We start from the raw sequence: 14157 nt of genomic DNA, 5'->3' as shown, positions 1-14157 counted from the left end.
AGCTCTCCTGTGAGCAGCCCAGCCTACTAAATTGGAAGCCTTTGCTTGGTTGAATTAATATATGTATACAAAAACGAAAAAATGTATATTAGAGACAACAATGTGTGTATCAAGAGCAACTCATAACCTGATGTTTGAAGAAATGTTTTTGATTTTCTAAACTATATTTAAGGCCAACATCCGAGCGTCAAATTCCATGGCGTGGGAAACACTTATTACTAATACAGCTACCTTAGTGCAGTCGACATTGCAGCTATGGCTGGTATGTATTAACCATGCAAAGGCATTTTAAATTGATAAAGCCTTTTTAGGTCTCGCCTAGACGAAAGCAAAAGCGAAGCTTTTGCTGTCTATGCGAGACAACTTATGTTGCCACTTTTCTGGGAATATTGTGGACATCAGACTGTTACGAGCTTTTTCTGCTGTAGTCAGGCTGTCACGAGCTTCTCCTTTGGAGATTTGACCTCGTGAGCGCGCCTTGACTGCATCTAATGGGCCGTGCGCTTCCTTTAGTCAGTTTCACTTTGCCTGCACTTTCAAAGTGAAATGAAACAATGTGTCTGGTAGTTGTTCATGTGGAGTGCCTTCTGACCTCGTGAGCGGCCTTGACTGCATCTAATGTGTGTGGCTTTTTTTTTCAACGTGGCCCTGGCGCTTGCTTCAGTCAGTTTCACTTTTAAGGTGCAGGCGTCAATGGGTCTGGTACTTGTTTTATTTCCATTTAATGCTCTTTGGAACAACAATTTTATATTACTTGTGTGTATTACCACTGGCCAGAATTTCAAAGACTTATATTCACGCAGGTGAAATAATACTATTGTGATTAGGGCCGATTTTTGGAGTCTGACCGTTCAGAGTGCAGAGTGGAGCTTCAGAGTGGAGCTTCAGAGTGGAGCTTCAGAGTGGAGCTTCAGAGTGGAGCTTCAGAGTGGAGCTTCAGAGTGGAGCTTCAGAGTGGAGCTTCAGAGTGGAGCTTCAGAGTGCAGAGTGGAGCTTCAGAGTGCAGAGTGGAGCTTCAGAGTGGAGCTTCAGAGTGCAGAGTGGAGCTTCAGAGTGGAGCTTCAGAGTGCAGAGTGGAGCTTCAGAGTGGAGCTTCAGAGTGGAGCTTCAGAGTGGAGCTTCAGAGTGGAGCTTCCGAGTGCAGAGTGGAGCTTCAGAGTGGAGCTTCAGAGTGGAGCTTCAGAGTGGAGCTTCAGAGTGGAGCTTCAGAGTGGAGCTTCAGAGTGCAGAGTGGAGCTTCAGAGTGCAGAGTGGAGCTTCAGAGTGGAGCTTCCGAGTGGAGCTTCAGAGTGCAGAGTGGAGCTTCAGAGTGGAGCTTCAGAGTGCAGAGTGGAGCTTCAGAGTGGAGCTTCAGAGTGCAGAGTGAAGCTTCAGAGTGGAGCTTCAGAGTGCAGAGTGGAGCTTCAGAGTGGAGCTTCAGAGTGGAGCTTCAGAGTGGAGCTTCAGAGTGGAGCTTCAGAGTGGAGCTTCAGAGTGGAGCTTCCGAGTGCAGAGTGGAGCTTCAGAGTGCAGAGTGGAGCTTCCGAGTGCAGAGTGGAGCTTCAGAGTGCAGAGTGGAGCTTCAGAGTGCAGAGTGGAGCTTCAGAGTGGAGCTTCCGAGTGGAGCTTCAGAGTGCAGAGTGGAGCTTCCGAGTGGAGCTTCAGAGTGCAGAGTGGAGCTTCCGAGTGGAGCTTCCGAGTGGAGCTTCAGAGTGCAGAGTGGAGCTTCAGAGTGGAGCTTCAGAGTGCAGAGTGGAGCTTCAGAGTGGAGCTTCAGAGTGCAGAGTGGAGCTTCAGAGTGGAGCTTCAGAGTGGAGCTTCAGAGTGCAGAGTGGAGCTTCAGAGTAGAGCTTCAGAGTAGAGCTTCAGAGTGGAGCTTCAGAGTGGAGCTTCAGAGTGGAGCTTCAGAGTGCAGAGTGGAGCTTCAGAGTGGAGCTTCAGAGTGGAGCTTCAGAGTGCAGAGTGGAGCTTCAGAGTGCAGAGTGGAGCTTCAGAGTAGAGCTTCAGAGTGGAGCTTCAAAGTGCAGAGTGGAGCTTCAGAGTGGAGCTTCAGAGTGCAGAGTGGAGCTTCAGATTAGAGCTTCAGAGTGGAGCTTCAGAGTGGAGCTTCAGAGTAGAGCTTCAGAGTGGAGCTTCAGAGTGCAGAGTGGAGCTTCAGAGTGGAGCTTCAGAGTGGAGCTTCAGAGTGGAGCTTCAGAGTGGAGCTTCAGAGTGGAGCTTCAGAGTGGAGCTTCAGAGTGGAGCTTCAGAGTGCAGAGTGGAGCTTCAGAGTGGAGCTTCCGAGTGGAGCTTCCGAGTGGAGCTTCAGAGTGGAGCTTCAGAGTGGAGCTTCCGAGAGGAGCTTCCGAGAGGAGCTTCAGAGTGCAGAGTGGAGCTTCCGAGTGGAGCTTCCGAGTGGAGCTTCCGAGTGGAGCTTCCGAGTGGAGCTTCAGAGTAGAGCTTCAGAGTGCAGAGTGGAGCTTCAGAGTAGAGCTTCAGAGTGCAGAGTGGAGCTTCAGAGTGGAGCTTCAGAGTGGAGCTTCAGAGTGGAGCTTCAGAGTGGAGCTTCAGAGTGCAGAGTGGAGCTTCAGAGTGGAGCTTCAGAGTGCAGAGTGGAGCTTCAGAGTGGAGCTTCCGAGTGCAGAGTGGAGCTTCAGAGTGGAGCTTCCGAGTGCAGAGTGGAGCTTCCGAGTGCAGAGTGGAGCTTCCGAGTGCAGAGTGGAGCTTCCGAGTGGAGCTTCCGAGTGGAGCTTCCGAGTGGAGCTTCCGAGTGGAGCTTCAGAGTGGAGAGTGGAGATTCAGAGTGGAGATTCAGAGTGGAGAGTGGAGCTTCAGAGTAGAGCTTCAGAGTGGAGCTTCAGAGTGCAGAGTGGAGCTTCAGAGTGCAGCTTCAGAGTGCAGGGTGGAGCTTCAGAGTGGAGCTTCAGAGTGGAGCTTCAGAGTGGAGCTTCAGAGTGGAGCTTCAGAGTGGAGCTTCAGAGTGGAGCTTCAGAGTGGAGAGTGGAGCTTCAGAGTGGAGCTTCAGAGTGGAGCTTCAGAGTGGAGCTTCAGAGTGGAGCTTCAGAGTGGAGCTTCAGAGTGGAGCTTCAGAGTGCAGAGTAGAGCTTCAGAGTGGAGCTTCAGAGTGCAGAGTAGAGCTTCAGAGTGGAGCTTCAGAGTGCAGAGTAGAGCTTCAGAGTGGAGCTTCAGAGTGCAGAGTAGAGCTTCAGAGTGCAGAGTAGAGCTTCAGAGTGGAGCTTCAGAGTGCAGAGTGGAGCTTCAGAGTGGAGCTTCAGAGTGGAGCTTCAGAGTGGAGCTTCAGAGTGGAGCTTCAGAGTGCAGAGTGGAGCTTCAGAGTGGAGCTTCAGAGTGGAGCTTCAGAGTGCAGAGTGGAGCTTCAGAGTGGAGCTTCAGAGTGCAGAGTGAAGCTTCAGAGTGGAGCTTCAGAGTGGAGAGTGGAGATTCAGAGTGGAGATTCAGAGTGGAGAGTGGAGCTTCAGAGTAGAGCTTCAGAGTGGAGCTTCAGAGTGGAGCTTCCGAGTGGAGCTTCCGAGTGGAGCTTCCGAGTGGAGCTTCAGAGTGGAGAGTGGAGATTCAGAGTGGAGATTCAGAGTGGAGAGTGGAGCTTCAGAGTAGAGCTTCAGAGTGGAGCTTCAGAGTGCAGAGTGGAGCTTCAGAGTGCAGCTTCAGAGTGCAGGGTGGAGCTTCAGAGTGGAGCTTCAGAGTGGAGCTTCAGAGTGGAGCTTCAGAGTGGAGCTTCAGAGTGGAGCTTCAGAGTGGAGCTTCAGAGTGGAGAGTGGAGCTTCAGAGTGGAGCTTCAGAGTGGAGCTTCAGAGTGGAGCTTCAGAGTGGAGCTTCAGAGTGCAGAGTAGAGCTTCAGAGTGGAGCTTCAGAGTGCAGAGTAGAGCTTCAGAGTGGAGCTTCAGAGTGCAGAGTAGAGCTTCAGAGTGGAGCTTCAGAGTGCAGAGTAGAGCTTCAGAGTGCAGAGTAGAGCTTCAGAGTGGAGCTTCAGAGTGCAGAGTGGAGCTTCAGAGTGGAGCTTCAGAGTGGAGCTTCAGAGTGGAGCTTCAGAGTGGAGCTTCAGAGTGCAGAGTGGAGCTTCAGAGTGGAGCTTCAGAGTGGAGCTTCAGAGTGCAGAGTGGAGCTTCAGAGTGGAGCTTCAGAGTGCAGAGTGAAGCTTCAGAGTGGAGCTTCAGAGTGGAGAGTGGAGATTCAGAGTGGAGATTCAGAGTGGAGAGTGGAGCTTCAGAGTAGAGCTTCAGAGTGGAGCTTCAGAGTGCAGAGTGGAGCTTCAGAGTGCAGAGTGGAGCTTCAGAGTGCAGCTTCAGAGTGCAGAGTGGAGCTTCAGAGTGCAGAGTGGAGCTTCAGAGTGCAGAGTGGAGCTTCAGAGTGCAGAGTGGAGCTTCAGAGTGCAGAGTGGAGCTTCAGAGTGCAGAGTGGAGCTTCAGAGTGCAGAGTGGAGCTTCAGAGTGCAGAGTGGAGCTTCAGAGTGGAGCTTCAGAGTGCAGCTTCAGAGTGGAGCTTCAGAGTGGAGCTTCAGAGTGGAGCTTCAGAGTGGAGCTTCAGAGTGGAGCTTCAGAGTGGAGCTTCAGAGTGGAGCTTCAGAGTGGAGCTTCAGAGTGGAGCTTCAGAGTGGAGCTTCAGAGTGGAGCTTCAGAGTGGAGCTTCAGAGTGGAGCTTCAGAGTGGAGCTTCAGAGTGGAGCTTCAGAGTGCAGAGTAGAGCTTCAGAGTGGAGCTTCAGAGTGGAGCTTCAGAGTGGAGCTTCAGAGTGCAGAGTAGAGCTTCAGAGTGGAGCTTCAGAGTGCAGAGTAGAGCTTCAGAGTGGAGCTTCAGAGTGCAGAGTAGAGCTTCACAGTGGAGCTTCAGAGTGGAGAGTAGAGCTTCAGAGTGGAGCTTCAGAGTGGAGCTTCAGAGTGGAGCTTCAGAGTGCAGAGTGGAGCTTCAGAGTGGAGCTTCAGAGTGCAGAGTGGAGCTTCAGAGTGGAGCTTCAGAGTGGAGCTTCAGAGTGCAGAGTGGAGCTTCAGAGTGCAGAGTGGAGCTTCAGAGTGCAGATTCAGAGTGCAGCTTCAGAGTGCAGCTTCAGAGTGCAGCTTCAGAGTGCAGCTTCAGAGTGCAGCTTCAGAGTGCAGCTTCAGAGTGCAGCTTCAGAGTGCAGCTTCAGAGTGCAGCTTCAGAGTGGAGCTTCAGAGTGCAGAGTGGAGCTTCAGAGTGCAGAGTGGAGCTTCAGAGTGCAGAGTGGAGCTTCAGAGTGCAGAGTGGAGCTTCAGAGTGCAGAGTGGAGCTTCAGAGTGCAGAGTGGAGCTTCAGAATGCAGAGTGGAGCTTCAGAATGCAGAGTGGAGCTTCAGAGTGGAGCTTCAGAGTGGAGCTTCAGAGTGGAGCTTCAGAGTGGAGCTTCAGAGTGGAGCTTCAGAGTGGAGCTGCAGAGTGGAGCTGCAGAGTGGAGCTGCAGAGTGGAGCTGCAGAGTGGAACTCCTACAGACAGACCATCCAGCGGATCATGGTCCGCACAGCCCTTCTGCAGACATTACACTCAATTGAAAAACACAACTGGCCCAAAAGTGCTCTACTGTTCTGAGTGGCAGCCACGATGAAAATCAAAATATTACGAGGCCTGCACAAAGCAGTTTGGAACATAGCATCAGAATAAATGGAAAAAAAACAGCAAAAATGATGGTACAGCAAGTAATCTTTGGTCACTTAAGGCTGCAAGGATATTTTAACCAAGATTCAGAAGTCTAAAGCACGAAATTCAGGAACCATATTTGTGAACTAGCTATCCCTTTTCTTGAGAATGCAACCCAACTACCTACTCATGCAATTGGTAGAAATAAATGGGCAAGCTTATGGCTGAACTCCTTGACCCCAAATACATCAATAGATACCACAGAATGCCACAACATTTAACCAATACGACAATCATACATTCCACACCCAAATCCCTCATGACTAAGGGCCATATATAGTTTGGCAGACAGTACTCTAGCCATCAGGATGGTAAAGGGCATTAGTGACGCCACCCTGATGAACTACGGTCCGCCAGCTTTAGAAATCTCAACTGGCCTAGCAGTGATCTCTGTACCATGACAGAAACCGCAGTCATAGTGGGTCCCGTTGAGGTGCAAAAAGTTTTGTCTGTGGTCGCCATCAATTTTGCAGGCGATACACCAAACTTTAACAACATTTTTATTTTTCAGATCAAACTCCCATAGTTATGTTATTGAAAAACTAAAAACGATGACCCTCACACCCAGGGTGTTTTTTTCCCTAGGCGTGAGAGTGTTCTTATTTGCTTTTTCCTGTCCCTCAACATGGTGGTGACGGGCAGGAAAATAAAGATCATCACACTGTCCACTCTAAATGGAGTGGGTGCTGTAATGCTATTCCTCCCTTGGACCCTACTCTGTTGTGGTGTTGGAGGATGCTTTACATCGAAGGGAAGGAGCAAACCTGTGCTCCGTTGACAGAAAGCCAGCAGTCGTCCAGGCCCTAAATAGGGCAGATGGACCTTGAGCGTTTCAGACATGGTATCCCGTTGCATTTGCAAAATAATTCCCTATCTACCAAACTATAAATCACCCTCTGATGCTTTGCCTTCCACTATAATCAGTATATTAACTGCTGAATTGATGGTCCATCAGGGAGACAGCTGATGATCTACTTCTTACTAATGATCAGGAATAGAACTCTATATCCACCACACCAAAACTCAAACACATCACATTGCGCCCCAAAGTGGCAGAAAAAACACACCTTAAAATATAATAAAACCCTAAAAATACATAAATAAATAAATATACTTCCCAAATGTGACTTCAGGGCACAGGGGTGGTGAAATACTAAGCCAGGAAACTTCTCAGAACCTATAGCACACAGGAACAATGCAGGTCTTATCAAAAGGCATACTGTGAGGGCTAGAACGGAGTGCCTGCTCCTCCTTACCTGCAGTGCCCCCTGAAGGGCCTGGACGTCACAGTGCTGTCCCAGAGCTGCTTGCATGGTGTGTGTGATCACGAGGCACATGCAGGCTGTGGGAGTTTGGTGGACTTTAGCTGCCTGGGTCTCGTGCAGCAAAGCATTGCAGATAGTTTCAGGGATGAGATCTTCGTCTAGAAATACTAAAACCCTGAAAAAGTAAGAGACACATTGGAACTGTCGGCCTTGAATAATTTATTGTAAGTTAAAAACTACAACTGCCCAGGTGCCCTAGTAAACAAGTCAAGTTAAAATGACATCACTGTAAAAAGAAAAGTGACATTGTTTGGCATAAATGCTCTGAACAGACTCAATATTCAGTATGGAGACTATTCTCCTATGATATTACACTATGGTCTTGATCCATATGATCATGTGCAGTACCCAGTACCGCGGTTTGGTTACCGTACGGAAACACAGATCTAGATGTGACTGAGGCTTGTTTAATTTGTGCCGGTGGTTGCAGGTGAAGGGCATTTTGGGGGAGCAGGGTCGATTATTCATCATCAGACGTTGACCCAGATCAAGAGAGAAAGCTGGAAAAGAGAAAAAGAAGGATGGAAAACAGGGACAGAGTGAGAAAACAGGGGTGAAAATGAACTTGGGAGAGCGCGGTAAAGGGACAGGAAGTTGCTTTATAAACATTGAGTAGCTGCATACAAAGCTTAAAAGACAAAATATTCAATCAAAGATGCTTAAAAGTGAAATCTGAAATCTGCTTACAACAATAAATAAGTGCAGGAGCTGAAAGTTTTTCGTAAGATTTCAAATTTCTCTTTTAAGCATCTTTGATTGAATATTTTGGGCATCATTAGGATGGCAGACTGACTTTGTCCGCCTGCCATCCTTTCGTAGAATGGGACCCCCCGCCATTGGTGTGGGGTCCCGTTGGTGACATTCGGACGTGCCCGCCACACTGGCGGGTGCATCCTGCATTCTTGACATTGTGGTGGGCGGTGCTCTCAGCACCGCCTGCCGCAATGCCAAGAAGGCATGTCGTGCAGTTCCATGCACAACGTGGTAGTCACCGCAAAGTGCCTGCCATGTTGTGCATGGAACTATGTGCACCCCCCACCCCAGGGAATCCCTGGGGGCCCGCAACTGGCCCCCAATGGCGAGTACCGCCTGCATTTCCGTAGCAGCAACGCATGTCCCCGCATATATGCTAATATGGATGGCGGTGTCTCCCAGACACCGCCACCATGTTAACAGCTTTTCCGCCCGGTCGACTCCTCGACCGGGCGGAAAACTGGCGGACGGTCTTTCCGTCCACCGGGGTCCCCCCTCCATGGTAATGTAGCGGGGGGAAATTTCTATGCGGGCAGTGGTTTTTAGCGGGCCGATCGCCACCACCATACGGGCAGTAGCGATCCGCCCACTATCCTAATGACCTCCTTTGTCTTTTAAGCATTGTATGCAGCTATTCAATGATTTATACAAATGAGAAACAAATTATTAAGAAAAAATACATATAATGTGTTAGAACTGGGATTTCTGGTTGGCTACGTTTTGCGCCAAAGCCAGGCAGAAACCACCATTCTAGTCAGGGCAAGGGAGTCACACGCCAAGATAACCCCTGCTCACCCCATTGGTAGCTTGGCACAAGCAGACAGGCTTATCCCGGAGGCAATGTGTAAAGCATTTGCGCATGCAAACAGCAACAACATCCCAGGCACACTACAAAAGGAACTCCACACAAGGTTATATAAAAATAACTTTTGTATTGTCAAAACACATCAGATAGTAATCACACAATATACATTGTGCCAACTGGCACGGGCAATATTCACAAGGGATTATTTACACAGGACAGGGCCATGTGGGCCACTGTCATGATCAGCACTTAGTAGAAATAGCACTTAGAGTAGCTGCAACACCAAACAACAATTATAGACCACAGCCAGTAACCACTGGTAACAGGTAGGTACACACTACGCAATCATAATAACCATAGGCATAGATCACGCAGGGACACAAACTCACTAGAATAAGCTATACTAGCCAAAACACACTCCTAAGCATGAAAACACATTTAGAGGTATCACAGGCATAAAGGCATTGCACATTACGCATAAATCACATTTAGGCCTAACCAGTATAAATACAGTAGGCAATCTCCTCACTAGTCTAGTCTAAACACATTAGACCCTACCCCCTAAGCATAACTCACATTTAGGGGGTAAATCACAGTGAAGCACAATCTCCCTAACACAAACCTCCATAGGTAAAACCATCTCTAGAGGTATCAACACAGGGTGCGTAAAACATACTAGATGCATTACATTTCCTAGCACCACATTTAAAGCACATATCACCTTTAGCACATAAATCACATTAGGCAATTATCATCACAAACATAGTAGAAAATCACATTGCGCAAAAATCACATTAGGGCCTTGCGCCCTATCCACATACCAGCCCCACTGGCCAACTGGCCATCCAAGAAGGGGCTCAAATGCCCTGTGTCCAGAATGTCAGGGCGCGCTGCCAACGCAGCGCCAGTCAGGGGTGCGCCACCGGCACAAACCTAAACGTTGCAGCTGGCACTAAGTGCTGCGCAGCTGTGGAAAGCCTGGCACCTCTGTGCCACTTCTGTCCCTCTCAGGGACTCTCTCTCCATTGGCGCCTAAACGGTGCAGCTGCCCACTACTTGCTGGGAAGCTGTAACATAGCAAAATTGCGGCATGGGCTCTCACTCGCCCTGGAAATAAAACTGCGCCCAAATGTTGGAGCCCTCTAGGCTCTGAAAATAACCAGAGTACACAGTGTTGGAGCCCTCTAGGCTCTGAAATCAGCTGTGCCAATTGGAGCGCTCTGGCTCCTAAAGTAATCATGCCCCCAAACACTGGAACCCCACAGGCTCTGTAAGTAAACATTGCCTTGGGGACCTCGGCCCCTGAACTAGCTAGGCGCAGTATAGGAAGTGCACTGGCGCTTTGAACAAATAAGGCCAGGCTAGAGCCACACAGGCTCTTTACACAAACATGCCCCCTAATGCGTTGGAGCCACACGGGGCTCTAGACACAACAAAGCCCCTGGGAGCCTTAGGGCGCCAAATCCAACAATGCCCCTGGGAGCCTCGGGGGCGCCAAATACAACAATGCCCCATGGGAGCCTCGGGCACCAAATACAACAATGCCCCTGGGAGCTCATGGATGCTACGGAGGCTCTGGCATGACTCTGCCCTAGGGAGTACACGGGCTCCTTCAACCACTTTGCGTCGCATAGAGAACAAAGAGCTGATCCCCAAACTACTGTGTAGCGCACCGGCGCTAAGAATAATATCCCCCAAGGTCAGAGCCCTGCACGTGCTTTACAGCTGATCGGTGTGACACATGGGGGGAGCGGCCCGCTCCGTAGGGCAGCAAAAAGAGACACCCTTGAGCCCTCTTTTACCGGCTCAATCTGCGGCGGCTCTACTGCGGTCTCTGGCTTCACCCGGTCCGTGTAGGTCTTCCGGCCAGGATGGAGATTGAAGAGCTTTCCCGGTTCACATGCGGCGGGGGTGGACACCGACAATGTGCCTCGTGCCCCCTCCGTCATCGCTACCTCCATGCGACCCCTTGCGAGCTTCTCTGCCGGCAGCGGCGGTGTGCGCGGGACTTTCTTCTCCAAACCGGAAGTCCCGCCCACCATCAGGTACCTCACTGCCTGTCTTCCGCCCTGGACGCCGCGGTGATCTTCCTTTGCACTAAGTGAGGGGTAGGCTCCCTCGCAAGCCAGTATGACTGCAGGAGTGGGGTGGGCACCCGCACTAGGGATCAATGAGCGGGGTGGGCACCCGTAATATCCATAACTCAAGAAGCAGGGTGGCACCCGCAATTTCAGCATGGGGGTGGGGGAATCCCCAGGAGAGGGATTCCCTCTCCAGAGACTGCAGCGCCGCGCTGCGTGTGTCCCACCCCCGCCCCCACTCCTCTTTCAGCTGGGGAAAATCACCTGCATAACTAAAGGATCCTCCTGGCAATTAAAGCTCTTCGCTGTAGGGGAAATAACGCCCTCCTAGGCGCTTACAGCAAAAAAGAAAGGTCCTCACAGGTAAAGAAGGAATCCTGGGGCAACGCAGGAGGGTCCAAAGGGATTAAAGTTTTCCAGCCATCCGCAGGCAAGGCAGAAGGGCCCTCCCAAGAAGTCCTCCAGCAATCCAGGGGCTAGGCAGGGCCCAGGGAGGCAAGCCTTCCCCTGGGCCCCAGCAGCAGCACGCCCCTGGTAGATTCTAGATGGAAACACAAACATTTTCATGGGGTCACAGCCCCTCTTTTATACACAAAATCCCTTGTCTCAGGCTGCAGGGCAGGGGGAGAATCAATTACAACTGGTTCTTGAGCACTTTGTTGTGCTCATCCCCTCTCACTATTCACAGGACAGGCTAGGGTAATCAGTCGCACCACAGGGGGCGGAGCCAGCATTGTGTAGCGAAGGCCCAGCCCCATTCAGGTCCCAGGTGAACCCTTCCCTTACATCAACATGCAGATCTCTCCATTCACCACCGGGGCAGAGCCATCCTGACTCCTGGACCCAGGCACACCAGCCAGCTCCAGCCAATCACAAGCCAGACAGCCAATTCACATTCACTGCACAGACATGCCAACTTCTAGAAGTGGCACTTCCACACCAGACAATAAATCTGCACACGTCGCGCAGCATTTAATCACACGAGTTCGCACATACCAAAGTCAACCCTGCACTCCCCACAAATCAGGAACTACCATGGCACACTTATTCCCCATGCATTATTATGGAAGGTCAGGCCAGTCTCACAACACCTACACAGAGAGCGCACGCACTTTACACTGGACCACAGTGAAAAAGTGCGCAGACGCCTAAAATCACCAACACTAGGTTACAGAAACAGGCTAGGAAAAGCAAAACGTTTCGGGTGAGCCTGCCAAAAGGGCCAAGTCAAACATAATGTTATTTATATAAACTGATTTTTGTGTTAAAGTAACATGTCTGCAGGATTTAATATTAGAAAGAAGCCAATACCTCTTAAGTTGTGTGTGTTTGTGCGATATGCAATTGGAAACAGTAGTGGCATACCACTAGATGCCCACATACCATCACAATATTAGCTTGTAAGTGCACAGATTGCAGTACACCCCGAGAAAAATTGCCCATAACTCTTACTTTTCTAGATTTCATTTGTAAGCTATGAAGTGGGATTAATAGATTCCTTTTCCTGATAGATGCATTGCAAGATTACATGTTCGATGGAAAGCAATGCTTTCCATCTACTCCCTTGCACAACCGCCCTGTGTTCTTTCCTCAAGCTAACTGTGTATATTCGTCCACTTCTCTCCAAAGTCTCTTTATGCAGCACAACTACTCCATTGCTACTAAGTCTTTCCCAGTGGATTTGATCATTATCCTCTAGTGTTTATGGTCAGTCATGACAGGGTGCTGTGACACACTTCTATCAGCGATGCCTGGCATGTACTTTCAGTTTGGGATGCGTGTACATGTGCATTTCAACCCGAACTCCACAGCTCCATTGTGTGTTCTCTCTTCTCCGAGTTCATGGAGCTGTATGCCTAGCATTTATTCCTGTCACAAAAAACACAAATTCCGCCTCGACCATGTACCCAACTCAATTTTTTTAAATTTCAACCACAAAAAGGGGTTAAAAAAACTATCAAGCCCTTCTCCTGGAGCCTCCCCCCATCTTCTAAAGAGAGTGATCTATAAACCAATAATTCTTAGAAAGCGCCTCAAGAATTTGAAACTCCCTCCTTCCGAACCCACATGCCATGCTAACTTTAAAAGGGAACTTAAAGATCTTTTCATTGAAAGACACATGGATTAAATCCTTTATTTCGCCCTCATTCTTGAATGTTGGCTTGTACTTTCTCCTATGCAGTATATCTATGTACCCCTGCAATGATTGTCTGCTAAATCCTCTTGCAAATCGCTTGGATGTTCACAGGCCCTGTTCGTGCTATATAAAATCACGAAAAGCATTAGCAAAGCCAATAGGTCTCACATGTGTGACCTACTGGCTTTGCCAATGTCTTTTAGCCATATTGTAGAGCTAAAGGCTCTAAAAAATAAAAAGCGCTATGACCCAGGAACAGAAACCTAATTAGTACTATGACAGGGCTAGAACTGGTTGAGTCATAGCAGATGTTTTATTACGTATGGGGGTCAAACCACACAAAGGGATGGTGGAGAAGGAGAGGGTTGGGGTGGCTTTTTCTTACTTTACACCTTCTGTGCCTCTTCCTGTCCCTAAAATACATGTCTGAGTTGGATGACAGCTAGACTTTGTGAATTTACTCTAGACAGTCACACACAAAAGGAGCGGAGGTGTTCTGTGCATATCCTGATGGCCCATCAGCAGGTTGGTTAGTCTTCCTAAGCTAGAGTGGTTAAAGGAGCTGACACTAGCATCTGCATAGGGCTGTGCCTGTCCCCACACAAAGAGCTGCATACCCCCTGTAGTGTGTCTGGAGCCAGGACACGGTCTTGTGCACTACAAATACCATTCTTTGAAGTCTCCCTACTTCAAAGGCTAAAATGGGTATAAGCACTGGACCTCTGACACCATATACTCAGAACACTTTTGGACGGAGGACATTCTGCCCAGAAGAAGAGCTGTTGTGCTGCCAGGAGGGACTGCCACTTTACTGTGTTGGCCTGCTGCTTCTTACCTCAGAGTGAGAGGACTGGACTTTACGCTCTACATCCTGCATCTAAAGGTTCTCCAAGGACGTGTTTGGGCTTTCTTCCTGTTGCTGAAGTCTCAGGGACAATAAAGATTTCATCTGCATCTTGCTACCAGCACCTGGGCTCCTCTGCTGTGAGTCCAAATCCAGTCCTGGGACCTAGGAAGTGAGTTTTGGTGCTGCAGCCAAGACACCAACGTATCGACTCCAAAGAGTAATTTTGGAACCTGCGCATCTGTGCGAAATCGATGCATTACTGCTGCTTTCACCGAAGACGTGGTCCCCACTCACCGAGTGCTTGTTGCATTGAACTCGACCAGCCCCGACTTTGCCACAGGGCCTTGAAGAACTGCCACTGTGCGACTTTCGAACACCGCCTCACTGGAGTCTGTGATGCCCCCTTCCGACTCAGATGCAGTCCAGGCCTGTGTGGTCTCCAACAGACGCAGTGCCTTAATGTAATGTAATTTGTACTTGTAAAGCGCACTAATACCCCAACTGGGGTGTCCTGGCGCTGTAACGCATACCGCTGTGGAACCCTTCCTGGCTTTTCCCTGTGAAATGTCCACTCCTGGGCACCCCC

At 49.7% G+C, this 14157-nt stretch overlaps 1 protein-coding gene across 2 annotated transcripts in view; it reads right to left on the bottom strand.

Annotated features, from left to right (window-relative positions):
• Positions 1–14157, bottom strand: part of PIK3R6 (phosphoinositide-3-kinase regulatory subunit 6) — a 688429-nt gene that overhangs the window by 243701 nt on the left and 430571 nt on the right. For both annotated transcript variants that reach the window (XM_086930633.1, XM_086930634.1), the window contains exon 9: positions 6880–7063. In XM_086930633.1, coding sequence (XP_086786759.1) covers positions 6880–7063 — 184 coding nt within the window. The remainder of the gene's footprint in view (positions 1–6879; positions 7064–14157) is intronic.

The sequence above is a fragment of the Lissotriton vulgaris genome, chromosome 7 (assembly GCF_964263255.1).
Source record: "Lissotriton vulgaris chromosome 7, aLisVul1.2, whole genome shotgun sequence".
NCBI lineage: Eukaryota > Metazoa > Chordata > Amphibia > Caudata > Salamandridae > Lissotriton > Lissotriton vulgaris.
Note: the sequence above shows the minus strand (reverse complement) of the source record. Positions and strands in the feature narration are given on the sequence as shown.